General features: G+C 39.1%; 1 protein-coding gene across 2 annotated transcripts in view; it reads left to right on the top strand.

Annotated features, from left to right (window-relative positions):
* The window catches only part of LOC116043137 (glutamate receptor ionotropic, kainate 3), a 55,082-nt gene that overhangs the window by 13,921 nt on the left and 19,471 nt on the right, over positions 1–21,690 (top strand). For both annotated transcript variants that reach the window (XM_036006299.1, XM_036006300.1), the window contains 4 exons: positions 931–1,038; positions 4,794–4,907; positions 12,348–12,551; positions 18,341–18,564. In XM_036006299.1, the coding sequence (XP_035862192.1) occupies positions 931–1,038; positions 4,794–4,907; positions 12,348–12,551; positions 18,341–18,564 (650 nt within the window). The remainder of the gene's footprint in view (positions 1–930; positions 1,039–4,793; positions 4,908–12,347; positions 12,552–18,340; positions 18,565–21,690) is intronic.

Here is a 21,690-nt window from a genome sequence, read left to right as displayed (position 1 = left end):
CTGGGGGGAAAATACGTTGAAGGCGTTGAGATGTAAAATGTAATTAAAAAAAGGAAATGCAGCCTGTACGGTTTGTGCTTGTACTTTTGATCTGTGTGTGGGTGTGAATTTACACTCAGTGAGAGATAGAGGGTGTTGTAGTGTGTATTAGAGTGTGTGCGTGTTTTGTTGACAGCCATTCATACATTTCTCTCTGCTTATTTGTTTTGTCATATTGTTTTGTCATATTGTGTGTCAATATTTGTGTACCAAATAGTGTGTTATGTTCATAAACATACAAGACAGTAGGTGTAAAGTAGTAGATGAATCAGCACCACTTATAAAATATGGTTAGGCAAAAATTAAGCAATATAAGCCCCCTGAATGTATTGATTGCATTAGATTGTACAGGGGTTAAGACTCTTATTGTATATAATAATAACAATAATAATACGTTTATTTGATATAGCACCTTTTACAGACAAAGTCACAAAGTGCTTCACATGATAAACATTTTGTAAAACAGATCCAACAGAAAATAAGCAAGGAAAAAATAATTGAAAGACCAATGAAAATCATTTAAAAGATGAAAGCCTAAAACCCAAAGTTACAAACATGAGTCAAAAGCGAATTTAAAAGCTTCAACAGAGACTGCAGAACGTAAGACAACAGGAAGGGCGTTCCACAGGTTTGGAGCCACCGCTTCAAAGGAACGGTCACCTTTAGTTTTTAAGCGAGTGCGTGGGACCACCAGTAATCCCTGGTTAGAAGACCTGAGGGACCTGTTAGTAGTGTACGGATGGAGCAGGTCCGAGATATAAACAGGTGCAGTATATATGCACAATATACAGTATACAGTATTCTACATCATCACAATAAGGTTGGTAATGTAAAATGTACTACAGGAATGTGTTTGAATGAGTATAAATATGTAGATCTATTATCTTACAGTCCCACTGGGATGGTTTGACGGGGAGACTGTCATTCAACAAGACAAGTGGTCTACGTACAGACTTCGACCTGGACATCGTCAGTCTAAAGGAGGACGGACTTGAAAAGGTACATTTTGTCTTTGGTTTAAATGCATTCTCGGCTGATATGGAATAAAAGCACAACATCAATGTGTCATCACATGCGACGTATAAAAAAAGCAGAACCTCTGTGATGACTATACCATTAATATAATTTAATGGATTATCGATTTCACAAATACGTTTCAGATTTTCCTATTGGTGTGGAACAGATAATGCAAATGTGACAGTATAATTTACCTCCTAACAAGGAAGCAAATTGGCTGTTTCAACATAAGTATAAGTTAGTGGATCATAAAGCAAATTGGATTAGGGTACACATTAGGGTGTTGATTGCAGCCTCTCTTAATGATAATATGAGGTGCCCAAAATGCTGTTTGGTGGTAATGAGCTGTATAAATATGTTTTACAAAAAAGGGGGAAAAACTAAAAGGTTGGTAATGTAGAACGTATTTTATTATACTGGAAGGCAAAGTACCCTCTGGACTATAACAGCTTTTCTCTACTAGAGGGCTTTCATACATTATGAATACATCAAATAGGGATAGGTCCCATTATGACTTCCTCAAGTACTCCCTAAAGGCTCAACACTATATAATAGCAGGGGCTTTTCAGCTTGTAACCCTTCTGTTCAAGAATAGAGCTTGTACTGTACTATTGAACACTGCTGCTTTAAAATTCTTCTTCTTCCCCATTTCATCTTATCCTGCATGCGGTCAATTAAGTTGAAGCACAGTCATCTTGCAAAAGTATTTAATGCCATATTAGCATCTTCTCATTATGTCTCTGACAAATCCCACGCTCAAGCATGTTAGCGTTGATCCAGCAGCGTGCGGCGGATTGCTGGATTTTTTCGCCCCTTTCTTTCTTGTATATCCGTGGAATCGGCTTTAACTGTTTGAGCTGGTTAAGATGTGGACTTTTCTCAACTAATCCATTGTAATTGAATATTAGACCAAGTTTCAGCCTGTGCTGGAATTATGAACAGGTTCTCAGAGTGCCACTTTCACTCCACGCCAGCATGCTCAGGAGGGTGAAATAAATGTAATGCTCTCCATGTGGTTGCACAAGTAAATAACTTTTGAATCATGTCTTTAGCTAATCATGTTTAATGAATTGAGCTAATTGTAATTGGGTACAATTAGAAAGAATTTTGCAAAGCGGAAAGTATTCACAGATATTTTTAAATCTCTTTTGTAGTCCTCTTTGGTTGTTTGACAAGCTGTAACTAATATGCTTTTCAAATTAGAGCATATGCCTCTCTCTGGATTAGGCAGGGAGGACATTAACAGACGTTTTTCATGCTTTATTGTGGGGGCCTGTATGTCTTTAAATGGCTCCACCTCAAGCACAAACTCCAGTGAATATTAAAAGCTGTATCTGTAGTAATAGAGAAAGCAGGAGGAGGGTTTGGTGGAGGGCTCGGCTTGCAAACAGAGATTGTTACCGACAGCCACAGGACTATTTGTGCTAATGATATGTTCCAGAGTGTCTCTACAATATGCAGAGCTTTTTGCCTGAGGGCTTCTCGCATGTATAACTCTTTTTATTTGTTCAAATCTCTCGGCTTATCTCACTGACACTGCATAGCAACATTACTTTTACAGTGAGATCCAACGAGCAACCCTGTACCTTCTTTTAAATTAACTGTAACCTGTTATATAGCAATATTTGCTATTTTTTAATAATATTCCGTTTTATTGGCACCATTGTTTAGCCTTATATTCTTATTTCCTGCACAAGAAACCCACGTCAATATACCAATCTCATGAATCATTATCATTGATATAGTATATTATCTTTTGTATAGTTTATTCAATTCATGTAAAAAGATACAAACAGATGCATGAAAACATAGTTTAGTTTAGTTTGAAGATACGGGAAGATGATTCAGTAGGTTAGGTAGGTAGTGTATCTTTATTTTTGATCTCATTGCAAGTTACAGTACTTATTCTTCTACATAAATATCAGTTAAGTTCATTGTTTTACAGTTTTTCTCAATTGATTTGACACATTTACTGGAACAAATTTACAGTTGTCAAAACTCTAAGTACAATCCTCCACACCACTTTATGTGACCTGCAAAAGGTGACTTCTCAATCAAAATAATTAACTCATGTTTCAAATGTAAATAAATCCATCAATAAATAAAGTCAAGCATTGCTTAGACCAAGACAGTCAAAACGCAAAGACATCTTGTAAAATGACAGCCTACTCTGAAAGTGTGATGGTTACCCACTATGTCATATTGTCCAGTTGCTAGCATTGTATATTTAGGCAGCTGAATAGCATTGATGTCAACCATGGCACAAACTATACTTATACTATACTAACAAAACATTTATTTTTCATTGTATGTACACACCAGCCAATCGCAAATACGTATAAAGAAAGCTTGTACAGAAAAAAACAAAATGATCAGGAGCTACTGTACAATATGTGCAAGAAAATATGCTGCAAATGTATCAACCTCATGGGTCATTCAATCTCTCCTCTCTGTGTGACCACAACATTTCATCGACATTTCATCGACATCACACCTAATATCCTCCCTTGCAATGCAACAAGGGAAAAATCTTTTGGCATGACGCAGCCACCCCCTCCAACAATCTGCTGTGATATTCTCAACTGTCACCTGTTTTTGTTCGGTTGCTCTACATTGTGAGGAAATTACAGTAAATTGTTCCCAATCTGGCCAAAATCTATCCTTCTGACAACTTTTACAACAATGCTACATAACTATTATGTATCTAATATATGTGTGACAGGATATTTAGGAGGATTGTTAGTTGCTCTATTTTGCATGTAGGGATTTACACAATGAACATATGTATAGTTGCATTTGAGAGCAATATGATTTAATAGCAAATGAATGCAAACTATTTTAATTTGCAAGGCTTGCTCAGTGCATTTTGTGTCAAAGCAATTATAAATGACTATAGTTATGTGAACAACTGACCTAATGTTCATATAAATAGTCATATAGTTTGACAAAGTTTAAAGGAATACGCCACCATTTGTTGAAATAAGGTTATTCACTGTCTCCTCTATATTTATATAGGTGTGTTAACACATTTTTGTCTCAGTGCATGCATTGTCTTAGTCCAGCAGCGCTGGCGCTAGCTTAGCTTAGCGTAGTGAATGGAATCCTATGTTGCCGGTAAGCATGTCGTGAGTAAAAGTGACCCAACAACAACAAAAACAAAACCTAATTACTTCTTGTGGCCTGTGTATTCACAATGAGTACAAATAGCAATGCAGATTAAGACTAGATGATTTCCTAGGCAGATATTGATTTGGGACTATATTGGGTGGAAGTAGGCTACAGCCGAAGCACTGCTACTCAGGCGCAGAGATATAATGCAGCGCTGCCGGACTAAGACAATGCATGCACTGAGACAAAAATGTATTTTCCCACCTATATATATATAGAGGAGACGGTGAATAACCATATTTCAACAAACGGTGGCGTATTCCTTTAATAGTCATTCGACGATTATGCCAAAGCGATTGAGAAAAACTGTAACATACAATTCATCAAATGATTCTGGTTTCTTTGATTTGTCCGTCATGCATTTCCTTCAACACATAACTACCCCTTGCTTGCTTTCTAAAGAACCCTGGCCTGCTGATATAAAGATAACTCAGCCAATCATCCAACACTGCCGGAGATGTGTTCAACCTGGCACTAATGTGTGAGACTGGTTGGTGGGGGGAGTCTGCTAGGGTCACAGCCCAAAAACAGACACAGAACACTTAGCAACATGCTTTTATCTTCCGCAGGTGGGGAAGTGGAGTGTGTCGGGAGGTCTTAACATCACAGAGGTGCCGAAGCGAAAAGGGATGAACATCACTGATTCCCTGGCTAACCGCTCCCTCGTCATCACAACTATTCTGGTAGGTCACCTGTGTAGCCTGGAGTGAAATACATCCTACCCTTTATGTCTCCTCAGGATTTTTGGAGCTTTAAAGGTGAAACACACATTTTGAGAATATGAAGCATAAATCTAAACTCTTGCTTACATGCTTGGACAAAAAAAGCCAAAGAGCAAAAGGGGGTCACGTCAGAGTGAAATAAAAGTCTGATCTTATAATTTAAGTAGCATTTTACAGGGTTCTGGGTTTAAAACAAGCTAGAAATAGGGCTGGGCGATATATGACAATACAAAAGTCTATCGTATTACTTTTTATATAGTTTCTATTGCAATGTGTGTAGTAATGCGTAGTATTGTATATAATTCACACAGGAGTGTACAAAAATAGGCTTTACCATGTGGTTATTTAATATGGACTATTTATTATTGAATTACCAGAAAACATACTATATCATAACATATAGTTATCAAGATATGAAAGCACCTATAATCAGGATGGAAGATTTTGGCCATATCCCGTAGCCCTGGCTTAAGTCAGACAGTGCTTTCAATCACCTCATGGAGCTAATGTTTGCTTAATTAGCTACAGTATCTAGCAACAGCTGATAAAAGCCTGATAGTTTGTTTCAGCTAAGCGCCGGTTAGGAATGAGAAGTCTGCTTTTGTCCAGGGCTCATTGTTTCAAAAAATAGTAAGAATTTAAAATGTTGAATCCGCTGCAATCATAAACTGCATAAGTGTGATGTGCGAGAATGAGAAGCTTGACAGTTTAGCAACAGAAACTTCAGTTATCAGTGACATCATGAGCATGTTAAATGAGCGGACCTGGAGCAAAACACAAAACAAAGAAGGAGACAGTGATACAGAATGAACCATTCCTGAGAATACAATAATTACATGTGCAGATAGAGAGAACTATCCCCCAGCTCCACATTGCATCCATTTGTAGATCCCCAGTTGTATGTACTTAACACTGTCACTGGATGTCTGGGTCTTTGTGGTGCTATCAGGGAGGCGCTGACACAGATGCTCTTCCTGTACCTTTTCAGGACAGATATACAAGCTACAACGATAAACACTATCATTATCCTTATATTGGACCACAAGTTTGTAATTATGACAAGTGAGGTCAAGGCGGGACATAATTAATGCCTATCAGGTGCCATCTATGTTAATTCTGTCTCAAAGAGGAGACATTGAACAAGGATTTAAATGGTGTAATGTTAAACTACTGCACTAGGAAGTGTCAGGATTGGCTAATTTTATGTTGTAGTTAGAGTGGAGTTAATGTAAATGTGTTTTTCTCTGTAGTTCAAGTGTTTCAGTAACATTTCCCAAAAGTGTTTTACTTCATTTTTGCCTGAAAGTGCATTTGAGTATCTCTGACATGTCTCAATTTGCTATTTCGTTGTGAATCATTAGTTTACGATGATAAAATTGCCTACTTTCATATTGCTGAAGAGAGTTTCAAGTTTAATATCAATCTCCCCTCTTAGTGTAATGACACTGCATCAAACTGATTCCAGTGATGCATGAACAAGACGTCTGACAGCTTTATAGTGATAACTTTGTCGAAGAGATTTAGGCACTTAATGTGTTTTCCCCCTTACGTTAATTGTTTGCACTCCATTGCCCGTAATGTCTCTGCGCAAGCCCACCTCCCTCCTCGTTCTGTTATGCACGCCCATGCTGCGACTGTGAGGGTAGAACTGGTATAAACACTTTGATTTGAGTCCAAACCTTGGGGAATAGCAAGAGTTGGAAGGCTCAAAACAGATGGTAATGACTTTTTCCTTTAACATGCAAACTTTTTGATCAAGTTAATTGGACAACTTGAGCAAAGTTTGTGGCTAAGCACTTTGCTCTCTAAATGCATTGTCATCAAGTATTCATAACTTATCATTTATTTAAGAGGCCATCCTAATTGTGATGTCCAAGTGGCTTCATATTTTGATGGCAAACAATTAAAGATGTTTCTCATTTACTGTATTTTTTTCAACACATTTTTATTTTGTTAGAAGTTGCGGAAAAAATGATGCCCTGCTTAATGTTAGTTTAATAAACAGTGTAACTGTGTCCACATGCCACCAGCACATGATGTTTTCTTCTTTTCGTCCCCCCCTCCCCCCCATGTATCGTATTACAGCCCTTGCATAAATGGACCAACATGTTTTGAAATGCACAGTGGGACATGCACGTTTATCTGGCAGGGAAATGGTAACAGATACCAAAAAAGGAAACCATTCATAAGCTAATTTGTGTTAGTCATTGTCACTGCAGGCATCAGTTCAGTTGCTTTCCGTTGGAGATTGGTGTCAATTGATGAAGGCAACGTTGTGGGCATGTTCCATTTGACTGTGGCATTCTGTTCCTAATCAAGCTTTTATACAGCACAAATTATGAGCAGCCAGGCAGGATATTACAGGCCAATATAGAGTGTCAGCTACCTGACCATAAAACGAACCGACCTGTGCACCAGCAAAATAGGTCAATGCACAGCAGTGTAGGGAAGAAAGTAGGTTTAGTTAGCTCAACCCTGCAGGCACATTGATAGTATAAACATTTAATTTGTGTGCATTACCATCACTATAGCAGGACACCTACTTTAGATTACAGTCTTAAATTATCTCAGGTCTCCCTTTGTAAATACATCAATGTAGGAAAAATGTTAGCAGTCTTTCATAATTTAACACTCCATGTACCCACAACTTGAAGCTGCTGTCACTGCCTGTTAACACTAGAACGGCCATTACCATCATTTTGACCGTTTTGAAATGTATATGTGTAATAACTTTGCTGAATAAAAAAATACAATCCTGCTGCTGCCTGACTTTTCCTAAAATAGTCTGTATTTTAATTTAAAATTGTTTTTATATACATTACACAAAAGGCAAAGAAAATACAGTCACTTTTACCTATTTCGGCCATACACGGTCATATTGACCGCTCGGATTTTCGTGGTATTGTTTTTAATTTTTCGCGCGGTTGAAGATGCATCTTGGTTGCTTAGTAACTACCATAGTCTCTGTCAGAGCAACGTAACTAGCGATCTCGAGTAACAAGTGTGGGCATCACCGATGGGCCGAAGGCAAAGCCAGAGATGGTAACGTAGGCTACTACGGCGTGGAGGCACTCTGTTCTGAATCAGAAGGCAAACACCGGGCGCTCGCTCTGTGAAAGGCGCGGTACACGTAGATGGCCGGTGGCTGTTTACATGTTCATATAACTTTATACATCCTCGAACTGGCTGGAATCATTGCACACATCCTCTCCAAGGAGTGCACCAGCAGTAAAATTGTCCGGAGGAAGTTTATGCAGCAACTGGCAGAGGAGCTGAGAGCGGAGTTTATGGAGGAAAAAAGGTCAGCGGCTCACGGTCCGAGCAGCGCTGTGTACCGCAGCAGACACCAAAACAGAGGCAGTGCCAGGTTACGTTATAGCTAAATGTTCAAATAAGATACTTTTAATTGTTATTTGGCTGTTATTGTCGGTACACGATCCGTTCTGCCTGCACGATCCGTTCTGCACATGCGCAAAATGTTCGCGCATGCGCGGTTGTACGAGGATTTACGACACTGCACGATCTGTTCCACGCTACCGGTCGACAGCCAAGCTAACGTTAGTTTAGCTAACAGCTAATTCGGCTAACTGCTAGCTGAGACAGCATGTAATAACTTTAAAAGACCCTCAAAATAAAACTTGAAAATAAACGTTGACATATATAACAAACACCTAACATATATAACAGCTGTTACGTCAGTTCTACTTTACTTGTGCTCATTTAAAATACAATCACTCAATACTTGTCTTTATTGTTATTACTGTGAAGTCTTAATTTAGCTGTAGCCTGTGTCGGTACACGATCCGTTCTGCCTGCACGATCCGTTCTGCACATGCGCAAAATGTTCGCGCATGCGCGGTTGTACGAGGATTTACGACACTGCACGATCTGTTCCACGCTTCCGGTCGACAGCCAAGCTAACGTTAGTTTAGCTAACAGCTAATTCGGCTAACTGCTAGCTGATTGTAGCGGTCTGCAGTTAGCCTCCACAGGCAAGCTAACGTTAGTTTAGCTAACAGCTAATTCGGCTAACTGCTAGCTGAGACAGCATGTAATAACTTTAAAAGACCCTCAAAATAAAACTTGAAAATAAACGTTGACATATATAACAAACACCTAACATATATAACAGCTGTTACATCAGTTCTACTTTACTTGTGCTCATTTAAAATACAATCACTCAATACTTGTCTTTATTGTTATTACTGTGAAGTCTTAATTTAGCTGTAGCCTGCTTTTCCCATTACGTTTGAGTTAACATTATTTTAGACTGAATCTAGCTGTCAGCTAGCGGTTAGCCGAATTAGCTGTTAGCTAAACTAACGTTAGCTTCCCGGTGGAGGCTAGCCATAGGCTAGCGTGGAACAGATCGTGCAGGTCGTATGGATACGTAAAACAGTATTATCTTGCGCATGTGCAGAACGGATCGTGCAGGCAGAACGGATCGTGTACCGACAGTTATGGGTCCGTGTACTTGGTGGCCAACGGATTTTCGTTTTGAAAGGAAAAAAACAAAAACAAAAAACGGCCAGTTTCCCAATTACCATTAGTAAATAGGAAAACAAAAAACGGAAAACAACCCATTATTCGTTTTTTGTTTTGATATTAAAAAACGGAAAACGAAAAACAATCTCGTTATCCGATTTTCTTTGATGTATTTGTAGATGGAACTCGGAAATTAAAATCTGTGTATAAATCTTATTCCTTTGTCAGTACCCGATCTGTACCGCCTGTAAAATCCGTTCTGTGCACTGCCTGATCAGTTCTACGCTTGCGCGAGCACCGGCATACTTCACAGCTCTATGCACGCATTGGCATAAGGATGTTTGGACATTCCCGGTTACCGGAAGAAAACATTAGACAGTGACAGTAGACCGTTATGATGGCAAAGATGAAGTTTACAAGGTGTTTGCTGGAGTTGCCTAAAGTATCTGTTAATGATATACGGAGCGTCGTCTGGCCATCCAGTACAACACCATGTAGCAAATTAAATAAAGGCTTCAAATTTTACGTTTCGTCATTTCTTTACAACTTTGAAGGTAATTTGCTAACGCTAGCTAGCCTGAGCTAGAAGCCTTGCTTTGGTGTTATAAGTCATGACTCCGTCCTGCTTCAGGTTAACCATGTTTTAAATAAAGTTTAAGCATGTGTATACCTCTCACTTCATGTGTTTGTACTTTTATGAAAGTATCAGGTAAAAACAGGGCTACAAATGAGATCTCTGTGAGAGACCAGCATACTCCTAGCAAACTATTATGTAACTCAATGCTGGACATTTCACCCCTAATTCCGGTCACTTTACTGTATTTGTATTTGTTTAGTATTTGGTTTAGAAGCCTTTATTGGTGATTTTTTACGGTACAAAGTCCTGCTATATACGTACATAGCTAGCTATATATGCTCCTCTATGTCGCGTTAGCATGCAGCTACAATAGTTAGCTATGAGTATGCTAACGTTAGATTGTAGTGGAACGAAGCAGCACTTTCTAACGTCAAAAATCGCAGACCAAACACTACACAATCGGACATGTTTCAGCAGGAATGTGACCCGGAATTGGGGAGAATTTAACAACATTGCCAGCTAAGATGACCGTTAGCATGTAGCTACTATAGTGTTTACTGCCGTTAGCATGTAGCTACTATAGTGGTATACAGCAGTGGTGGCTGGGAGAGCTGTCATCCCATCTTCAAAAGGACACTTATGTACGTTTACACTTCATCGCATTAATAATAGACAGTCTATGGTTATTAGTCAAGACGAAGTATTAAAGGTAAAAACATTAACGTAAACAACACAACAACGATGTCGCTACACGGTTTTGGATCAGTGACAAGTTTCGAATGTTTGTAGCTATGACTATTGTATAATAAAGATTTAATAAAAAAAGATTTAATAAAAAAGTTGTAATGTTTGGTCGTAAAGTGTTGACACATGTTACTTATATACAGTCTATCGTGCAGGCAGAACGGATCGTGTACCGACAGTTACAAATCGCACAGGGACTGTCGGTACACGATCCGTTCTGCCTGCACGATCCGTTCTGCACATGCGCAAGATAATACTGTTTTACGTATCCATACGACCTGCACGATCTGTTCCACGCTAGCCTATGGCTAGCCTCCACCGGGAAGCTAACGTTAGTTTAGCTAACAGCTAATTCGGCTAACCGCTAGCTGACAGCTAGATTCAGTCTAAAATAACGTTAACTCAAACGTAATGGGAAAAGCAGGCTACAGCTAAATTAAGACTTCACAGTAATAACAATAAAGACAAGTATTGAGTGATTGTATTTTAAATGAGCACAAGTAAAGTAGAACTGACGTAACAGCTGTTATATTTGTTAGGTGTTTGTTATATATGTCAACGTTTATTTTCAAGTTTTATTTTGAGGGTCTTTTAAAGTTATTACATGCTGTCTCAGCTAGCAGTTAGCCGAATTAGCTGTTAGCTAAACTAACGTTAGCTTGGCTGTCGACCGGAAGCGTGGAACAGATCGTGCACTGTCGTAAATCCTCGTACAACCGCGCATGCGCGAACATTTTGCGCATGTGCAGAACGGATCGTGCAGGCAGAACGGATCGTGTACCGACAGGGACATTGTTAGTTTTCTACTACGTAATTATGCGCATCCACGGAACGGATCTTACAGGCAGTACTGGCCAATAAATGCTATTGAAGGGCGGGTCTTGGCGTGGCGGGAGTAACTTCCGGGTCACGAAAAAAATACCAATGCAAAATTAAGGAATACGACTTATACACACGTATTTTAATTTTCGAGTTCCATCTACAAATACATCAAAGACAATCGGATAACGAGATTGTTTTTCGTTTTCCGTTTTTTAATATCAAAACAAAAAACGAATAATGGGTTGTTTTCCGTTTTTTGTTTTCCTATTTACTAATGGTAATTGGGAAACTGGCCGTTTTTTGTTTTTGTTTTTTTCCTTTCAAAACGAAAATCCGTTGGCCACCAAGTACACGGACCGTTTGAATGAATTTCCACACCGTATTTTTCGGGATATGAATGTATGAAATAATTACGGTTTACTATGCCATGATATGAATAATTGAAACACGTATTACTACTCAAATGTATAATTAAACTCGTAAAAATGTACATTTCGGTGTTATTACGTTTTTCTAAAGATATCCTAACACAATACATAATACAATATGCAATTAGGTATTTATCATGAGAGATTATAGAGTTTGGAATCTGGCGGTCAAAATGACCGCTCACGGCAGTTCTAGTAGTTATGGAATTCCGGCACTTCTAGTATTAAATGCAACAGCGACTCATCAGCTCAGATCACTTTGCTTCAATTAAGTGCATGTGCTGAAACAAATTGAAAAAGCTGACCTCACCATTGCTTTTCATTTGCTCTTTTGGGTCTGTGCAGGATGAGCCATACGTCATGCTTAAGAAGTCTGACAAGGCGCTGGATGGGAACGACCGTTTTGAAGGATTCTGCATCGACTTGCTCAAAGAGCTGGCCAATGTCCTGGGCTTCACGTATGAGATCCGCCTGGTGCCTGATGGGAGATATGGCTCTCAGGACGACAAGGGCCAGTGGAACGGCATGATCAGGGAACTTATAGAGCATGTAAGTTGTACTTCATATTGTCTGCTTAACATTTTTCCTTAAAGGAATAGTTTGACAGTTTGATAAATATTCTTATTTGCTTTCTTGCCAAGTATCAGATAAGGTGATCGATACCACTCTCATGTCTGTATGATAAATATGTAGCTAGAGCCAGCTGCCGGCTAGCTTATCTTAGCCGTTGCCATGCAACTCTAAGAAGTTACCTGCCCTCAGCTAAGTAATTGTCCAGGATATAACGCCCTTAAAACATGGATTTGGGGTTTTACTGTGATTAACATTACATTTTATGTTAATTAGCGAGCTTCTGAAGTGCTTGTGGTTTTGTTATTTTTATACAGAGCCAGGCAGCGTTTCCCCGTTTCTAGTCTTTATGCTAAGCTAAGCTAAGCTAAGCGACTGTTGGCTCCAGCTACATATTTATTGTACAGACATGAGAGGTATCAATCATCTTATCTAACTGGCAGCAACAATTTCTCCATTATCTGCTGCATCTCTAAAATTAAGCAGCTTCATGTGCTGTAAAAATGTTTTACATCATCACACAAACTTAGAAAACCACGGCATTGAGCGGAATTGCATGTCCTTTGTGTGGGCAGGGATATAGTTATGATTGAGTACAAGTCAGGACGGGCCTGCAAAGCTGTCAGTCACATTTATGGCACAATTATGTCAAGGTTGCCTAAAGTGTGGTGATGCCATTTAGTGAGACAAAACCACTTCCTTCAGCTGGATAAACCAGAAATCTAGGATAAACATGGGAACATGCATATATTGTAAGGATGCACACAGCACACCAGCAATCATCTTGCTGAGGCATAGTGGGCAATCCCAGCTGTCTGTGTCAAACTCAAAGCATCAGCGGCCGTGAAACAGCTTCACATCCAAGTGATGGTGGCAATTCTCTGCTGGCATTTCATAAGTGTCCCTGTCAGTGCTCTCGCTTTGTCCTCAGCCCCATGGGGTCAGCGCTGTACTCAGCTGAAAACTTGTAATAGCTTAAGTGGCATTTAGTGCAAGGAATTGTATGGCAGGAGTCAATGGCTTGGTGCTGCAGCACTTTATTTCTCCATCCAAGCTTTTCACAAGATCCATGTTAATAAACAACAACCTTGAGGGGAACAAATGGATAACTAAAGGTAGAGAATGCTGGCACGAAATAGAGATGCAATACTCCATTATTAAACAGCACATAGACTCTTTGTATTAGTCTGCTCTTTGGTTTAAAGGGAGAATGTGCCGGTGGTCAAAGAGAGAATGTTCATCATCTGTGATGGTTTACATGCGTTTTGTGAAGATGGAACATTTGGTGATTGAGACCTCCAGACTGACTTACTGTAAATATGAACGTAAGCTGACACACATCAATGAGAAGCTCCATTTGCTTGTGTTTTAATATAAACTATAAATTAGCAGATAAGTATATTTAAAGAGATGCATTTAGTCATACATTTTTGAATGTACAGGTCTATTGCTTTTGTAAATAGCAGCAGAAGTGAAGACTAGAATCTATACTTCTAGTTATTGCTTTTACTGCTCCTTATCGCATGACCAAAGCAGCATGACGTTTTCTTTGTGGGTTTTTAGTGGGGTTCTATTTTGTGGTCTGGTGCTTTCCTTACCCCTGGCGGTATGGATAAGCTGATCGTGATTCAGCAGACCTGAAATATAAACTTTAACTCAAGCTCAAGAGATCTGACCCTGGAATGATATGAGAGGCCACTATGGCTACAGATTATTTGGGAGTAAACCTCAAACTACCACATCTCACTGAGCTGAGCTAATAAAGTTTGGGCTGTATTTCTTCCCAACTCTAACAATAACTGCTACATGTACTGTAAAATGCTATTTTCTTCAAACTTTCTACAAAATATTTATCAAACAGTGTATGCATGAATTGCATTCATTGTGTACACCATACTCAAAGAGAGAAGGGAAAAGTAAATGGCCACTGCCATAGTTGTTATCTGTTCAATTTGCATTCATAACTACTTTCTATTAACCTCTTAAAACCCCATTGCCCCCTCAATGTAAAATAGACAGATAAGAGGTATCACAGTTTAGTGGGGATCAGTGCCTTTACTTTAAGAAAGGGTCACAGAGTTAGATAATGTCTGAGGTAGAAAACAGGGGGAAACGGTTGGTTTTAGCTGATAAAACGGGACTGAAACACAAGGCTCATACATTCATGCTATCAGCTCACATAATGTACCCTCATAAATCATAGTTGCATTACAGAATTACAAAAAAAAAACGCTTGACTGGAATCTTTTTAAGAGAACAAGACTTGAGTTTACTAAAATCAGTTGTAAGCAGTCATTCATCTCTGTGGTTCATCAAGTTTTGTCACATGGAGAAGGGGATGTAACAGAAAAGTTAAGTAAGAGTGTAAGAGTGTTTGTATGCCTATATTTTGGATGAATGATACTATTATGCAATTTACTTCACATATAACTGATGCTTCTGAATGAGAAACTGCAATGATTTAACATTGTGTAATATATAGCCTTTATTTTCCACTGTGTAGTCACAAAGCTCACTGCAGTGCCAAAGGGCATTGTTTGGAAGGTGCTAAATGATGCAACAGGCCTTGTTAAACTTGATTTAGTCACAATAGATGGTCACTTTAATCAAGCTGTGATGCAAATGTTAATAGCGTGCTTAGCACATCATTTGTTTCTGTCATGGCAATTAATATTTGCTTCGACAGATACACTGGAAGTCTGTAGCCAGCCCTTCTTTGTCTACACAGATGGCAATGAAGTCCACTGGATTTAGGTTACACATCTATGTGTGTTCAAACAAACATATTTTGTGTTTTTGTGCTGGAATTTTTGGTAAATGAAGAAAGCATGTGACCCCAAGTGAATTGACAAGTGTGATTTAGATTTTGATCTGAGACAGCAGGATGACCTGGTGGTGAGAGTGGCTAACCTCTAGCTGCGAGGGCAAAAGTTCAACTGCCTCAACAGCAAACATGTCTGTCTCGCCTGTCAAAGCCCCCTTAAGTAAATCACTTGATATCAGACTGTATTATATAAGAGGCATATCTACACTGTTGTGCACAGAAATGTCACGCTGTGCATTAATTCCTCACTAGGGCTGGGCAATATATAAATATTATATCAATATCGTGATAGGACACTACATATTGTCTTATATTTTGGATATCGTAACATGGTAATATGGCATAAGGTGTTGTCTTTTTCTGTTTTTAAAGGCTGCATTACAGGAAAGTGATGTCCTTACCTATGTTCTAGCTGTTCTATCATTTGCCTTTAGCCTCTTAGTCATTAAATACACATTATTGATGATTATTTATCACAAATGTCTTTGTGTGAATATTTTGTTAAAGCACCAAATGTCAACCCTACAATATCGCCGCAATATCGATATCGAGGTATTGGGACAAAAATATCGTCATCTTTGATTTTCTCCATATCGCCCAGCCATATTCCTCACCATGGGATTTGTAAATGCATGTTTAACTTGCGAATCAGACCTTTTTTTTTTATATTCCCTCAGCATTCCTGTAGCAAAGATTGCTCTCTGTTATCCGTGGTGACCATCGGATAGTTCAGCAAATTGTGTTTCTGCAACTGCACCACATTCTACTGAAGCAAAATCTGCTCTTGGATCTGCTCTCAATGTTCATAAAAAAGAAGAAAAGGAGCAACACAGGAGCGAGGAGAAGTGTTATACAACCTTTATATTAGCATTGTGATTGCATGCTGTAAAATGCATATAGTCTGTATATGCATCGACAGACTGTAGCATAGTTTCCAAATGTTTGTTGAGGGATAAAAAGCCTTGCTTGAAACAGACCACTGCTCAGGTATGTTCAGTGTACAGTCAGTGGATTGGAAAGCCATGGATCGTGTTACTGTAGCTGTAACTGTATGAATCCTCCAGGCTATCATCAGGTGAGGAGGTCCGGAGGGAGCACACCACTAAGCCCACCATCTGCAAACCCAGATAACACAGAGCCATGTGGCACGCAGCAGGGCACTATCAGGTTATCTTGCTTGTGCCCAGTTTGTGTGCCTTAGCAGTAAGCAGAACAAGGACATGCGGCATGTATATTAGCCCACCGTAGGGATGTCTGGAATAGCACGCTGGTTGATCTTCCGGCTGAGTGGCAGGTTGGTTCAAAGCTGCAGTCGGCAGCTGAGAACAGAGGGAGCAGTATGTGATGTACAAATATGAATAGTTTAAGAGAGACAGCAGATGCACTGCAGGATGTATTGCTTTCCCCATCTTTCCATCTCTTCAGAGGCCACCGTGTATTTAGCTGCCATGGTGCTGACCACAGGAGTATATAATCTGCATTGCCGCACTCAAAGTAGAAATGTTTTCTTTCTGACCTTTGTTTACTGCTATGTGGTATTTATCACACAAATCTGACGGAAGAGCTGTTGAAGCCACAGGGAAAATTAAACTCATGTTAAGAACAGCCTTAAGGTCTAGAAACTGAGTATTTAAAAAAAAAAAGTAATATAAAAACAAATGAGATGCCATACAACATCAGTTCACAAGAAGTATGCTGGACACGGCTGCATCATTCAGCTTATTATGGTTGTGTGTGTGTTCTGGAACCAGCATATTCAATTCCTGTTGGGTGAGGGCTAATGGTTTTGCATAAAGATCCAAAACATGACATGAGATCTCATTTTACTTGCTGAAAATGCTGTATGTTGTTCCTCTCTCGACGCTCAGTATGTAAGAAGAAAAGAAAGCCTCTCTTTGTGAGTTGTGTCGTTTCTTGGAGGAGAGGTATCCGAGCGTGAACCAAGCAGCTGGTTTCATTAACCTCCTGTCCAGACAGGGTGCAGGGGAGTTGTGGGGGCCACCAATTTAAATGGTAACCTTCTAAATATGCAGTCATATATGATGCGTATGATAGTAACCGCAACTTATCTGCCATGCTCAGCTGTGTCCATTGACTAATGCTATATGGTTTCATGTAATTTTATTGACAGTAGATAATGGCTTTATAGATGGAACCGCATCTAGATGTCTCTACTTTTTCCGAAAGCGTCATTGAAGAGATTATAAATTTTACAGTATGTCACTGCCATATATGTATTTGTGTATCCAAACCTTAAATGAAAAACAAACCTTATATAGCCCTGCAACTTAAAGTCTCCCAATAAATGACCCACAGTATCTATGATATCATACTAGCGGCTGTCTGAGACAGTGTTGAGATAAAGCCTTTTTCTGAGCTTGAATGCTACCATACTCATAATGACAATGCTAACATGAAGTATCTATAATGTTTACCATATTCACCATCTCATTTAACGTGTTAGGATGTTAATATTTGCTAATTAGCACTAAAAGAACAGCTGAGGCTGATAGGAATGCTATTTGTTGAGCAGGTATTTGGTCATAAACCAAAGTATTTGACACATAAGAATTAATCTGATGGTAAAGCTAAATGAAAAGTTAAGGAAGTTAAAATTTATCAGGAGGAGGACATGCATGTGTATAACAAACCTTATGGTAATTCATTCGATAGTTGTTGAGACATTTTACTCAAAGCCACACATGTCAACCTTGTGGTGGCACTAGAGGAAAAGTCCGGGGATCACCAAAGTCATTAGGATTCATATTTCGGGAATCATGAATATCTGCCAAAAGTTAATTGGTGAAATAGAGTATTTCAGTTGGTAGACCAAAAGAAAGACATTGCATCCTATAGAGCAACGCTGCTATCTTGGCCAAATGAAAACCACTGCCAATATTAAAATATAAATCACAGCAATTCTCTATTTATGTTTCCGTTACAGAGAGCAGACTTGGCAGTGGCTCCTCTCACCATCACCTACATGCGTGAAAAGGTCATCGACTTCTCAAAGCCCTTCATGAGCATGGGAATAAGCATTGTGTATCGCAAACCCAATGCCACCAACAACGGCTTCTTCTCCTTCCTGAACCCCATGACTCCTGACATCTGGGTCTACATCCTCTTGGCCTACCTGGGTGTTAGCTGTGTCCTTTTTGTAACTGCCAGGTAAGTCCATAAGTTGCATACTGTTGGTCCTATCAGTCACCATACATTTCTCCTTGAGGTCTTTCAATAGACATAGTAATTTACTCTGTTATCATCGCAGCCTAAGATTCGAGTACACCTGCCAGTTTCTCATACTGTTAGCTGCTGAGTAGTGATCATGGCAGTTATGTCTGCATGGGCTCTCTACAGCCCAGCAGTGGGAGGAGGAATAGAAGAGAAATCTTCAATTGAGATTCAAAGTTCTATTCATGCCATTTTTTGTTTCCTGTGTGATGTCTTTGGAATTGGCAATGCAGCTTTAAACGTCACGCCTTAAAACAAGTGTTTAAAAAGAAGATATACTTGCTGAAGCAAAAAATTGATAACTTCATGATCATATTCAGCAGTACAAAGAGAAAAGATATACATACCTGATGCAAATCTGATTTCATCAAAGGAGGCTATTTATAGTTGATTATCAGCATTTACATACAATTCTTTTGAATTTCTGGCAGTAATAAGCCATACAATTATTATGGATGGAAATTATCTCTTTTATTGGCTAAAAATTATCTCACTTTTTTTGGTCGTGAATATGATGAATATCCTGTTAGTATCATTGTGTATATTTCCTCCTGCTTCACATGCAAAGTGGTGCTTGAGGAAGTTCTAGAAAAGCCAGCACTGAAAGGAGTTCTGCAGCTTGAGAGCAAACAGCTGCACTCCTCTGTCCTCATTCGTTGTTTTGAGACCAAAACTGTTATGGAGTGGCTTCACATAAGTACAAAATCATCTTAAATTGTTGCATCAGTTTTTGTTGTTGGCCGGCCTAGATAGCTGAAAAGCTGCATCCTTAAAAGTGCATTGTATGAGCATAAAACATACAGCGGTGAACAATAAGAGGGCTACTTCAGCACGAGTAGGTAATTTTAAATGCTGGACAGAGGTGTCACTTTGGCTTTCAAAAGCTCTGCTGCACGATAGTACTTATGTTGCAAGGTACTCTTCCAAAGGCACAAAAAAGGAAAAATTACATGTTGGTGTGTGGATCTATTTTTTCAAAGATAGATGACATGTAAAATATAGCCTATGTTAATGCTAATGTGGCTGTGAAAACTGCTGCCCTTTATTTTCATATATCAGCATATACTTAAAACTAAGGATGATTAAAGAGGATGTAAGGAGGGAATATATTTTATCCTCTTATTCAACCCATGACTCTGACTGAAAAAATACAGAGATAAAAAATAAGATGCTGAGTACAGATTATTAGAAGATTTCTGTAAGTTGTCGGATAAGCATTTAGACTCTACTAAGTGTGTAATGATTGAGGTTTCTCTATGTGTACACTTATCTTTCAATGTAACAAAGGGACCTGATTTCGGTAGTCTGTCTAGACTGGTAGTTTTTTTTTATTTATTTAGCTTTTCTCTAAGTGATTGGAATTATGGGTTTACTAACATTTTCTAAGTGCCTTTGCAATGAATTGTAAAAGCAAAAATACAAATTACATTAAATCAGTTTGAGGATCCAATTATATTTCTCATATGTCTGTCTATGTACAGCTATGTACAGCCTTATTAAGACATTACATTACATTACATGTCATTTAGCTGACGCTTTTATCCAAAGCGACTTACAATTAAGTGCTTTCAACTGTGAAGGTTCAAACTCCAGACCACAAGTAGTAAGTGCAAATACAGTAGCTTTAAATAGGCAAAGCTACAAAGAGACATATGAAAGTGCAGGTTCAAAAGTGCAAGTTCAAGATTTCTTTTTTTTTTGATTTTTTTTTTTTGATTTTTTTTTTTTTATCCGAGGTGTAGTCGGAAGAGATGCGTTTTTAGCCTTCGGCGGAAGATGTGTAGGCTTTCGGCCATCCTGATATCGATGGGGAGCTCGTTCCACCATTTGGGAGCCAGGACAGTGAACAGTCGGGATTTCGTTGAGTGATTAGTTCTCCCTCGCTGTGAGGGAGCAGCCAGCAGTTTGGCTGATGCAGAACGAAGTGGGCGGGTTGGGGTATATGGTTTGACCATGTTCTGGATGTAAGCGGGTGCTGATCCGTTCGTGGCCCCGTACGTAAGTACTAGTGTCTTGAAGCGGATGCGGGCCGCAATTGGTAGCCAGTGAAGAGAGCGGAGGAGAGGTGTAGTGTGAGAGAACTTGGGGAGGTTGAAGACAAGTCGAGCCGCTGCATTCTGAATGAGCTGCAGGGGTTGGATGGCACATGCAGGCAGGCCAATCAGGAGGGAGTTGCAGTAGTCTAGACGTGAGATGACTAGAGCCTGAACCAGAACCTGAGCCGCCTTCTGCGTTAGAAGGGGACGTATCCTTCTGATGTTATGCAGACATTTAAAATAACTTATATAGCAACACTTTGTGTTTTTATAACACATCTGTCAATACATTTATTTTTAGCCAAATATGTGATATGTGACATGTGAGTGTCTTTGGGTATTACAATCTTGCCAATAAACATACACTATTGATGCAGAATATATGAAGGTAAATATGGTGCAAAAAGGGAGAGCTTGTAGAATACAATGTGAGAACTTGCAGAACAAAAAATCTGAACTTGTATGTTAAAATTTGCACTTGTAAAAATTTAATTTGCACTTGTAAAAATAAAATTTGCACTTGTAAAAAATATTCACACACATGTGATCTGAATTTGAAGTCATACAAAGAAAAAAAACATGAGAGCTTGTAAAAAAAATCTGAACTTGTAAGTTGAAATTTGCACTTGTGGAAAATGTTCACACACCTGTATTCTGAATGTGAAGTTACAGAAAAAATATTCACAAATGTGTAGATTGATATTTACATGAACACAATGACAGCTGCAAACTTATAATGCAACATTTACTCGTATACTTTTTTTTTTACTCTGGTTCATTTTCCATCACAACCACAACTCAGTGATTACAACCTCTCGAATCTGTCACTGCAACTTCACATATGTGTTCTCTCGCATCACAAAGTGGCCAATCTGCGAACCTCGACTTTCACAACACTCTTGACGATACATTTGGTGCAAAACTAATTTGTACCTGTGGACTTAGGCTGTGGAGCTCTGAGCTAACAGAACGGGAAAAGCAGGGTTTCTATCGCCAGATGAGGGACAACTCTGTCTGGCTTATTTAT

Source organism: Sander lucioperca, chromosome 10 (assembly GCF_008315115.2).
Source record: "Sander lucioperca isolate FBNREF2018 chromosome 10, SLUC_FBN_1.2, whole genome shotgun sequence".
NCBI lineage: Eukaryota > Metazoa > Chordata > Actinopteri > Perciformes > Percidae > Sander > Sander lucioperca.
The sequence above is the reverse complement of the archived record's forward strand: the minus strand, read 5'-3'. Positions and strand labels throughout refer to the sequence as shown.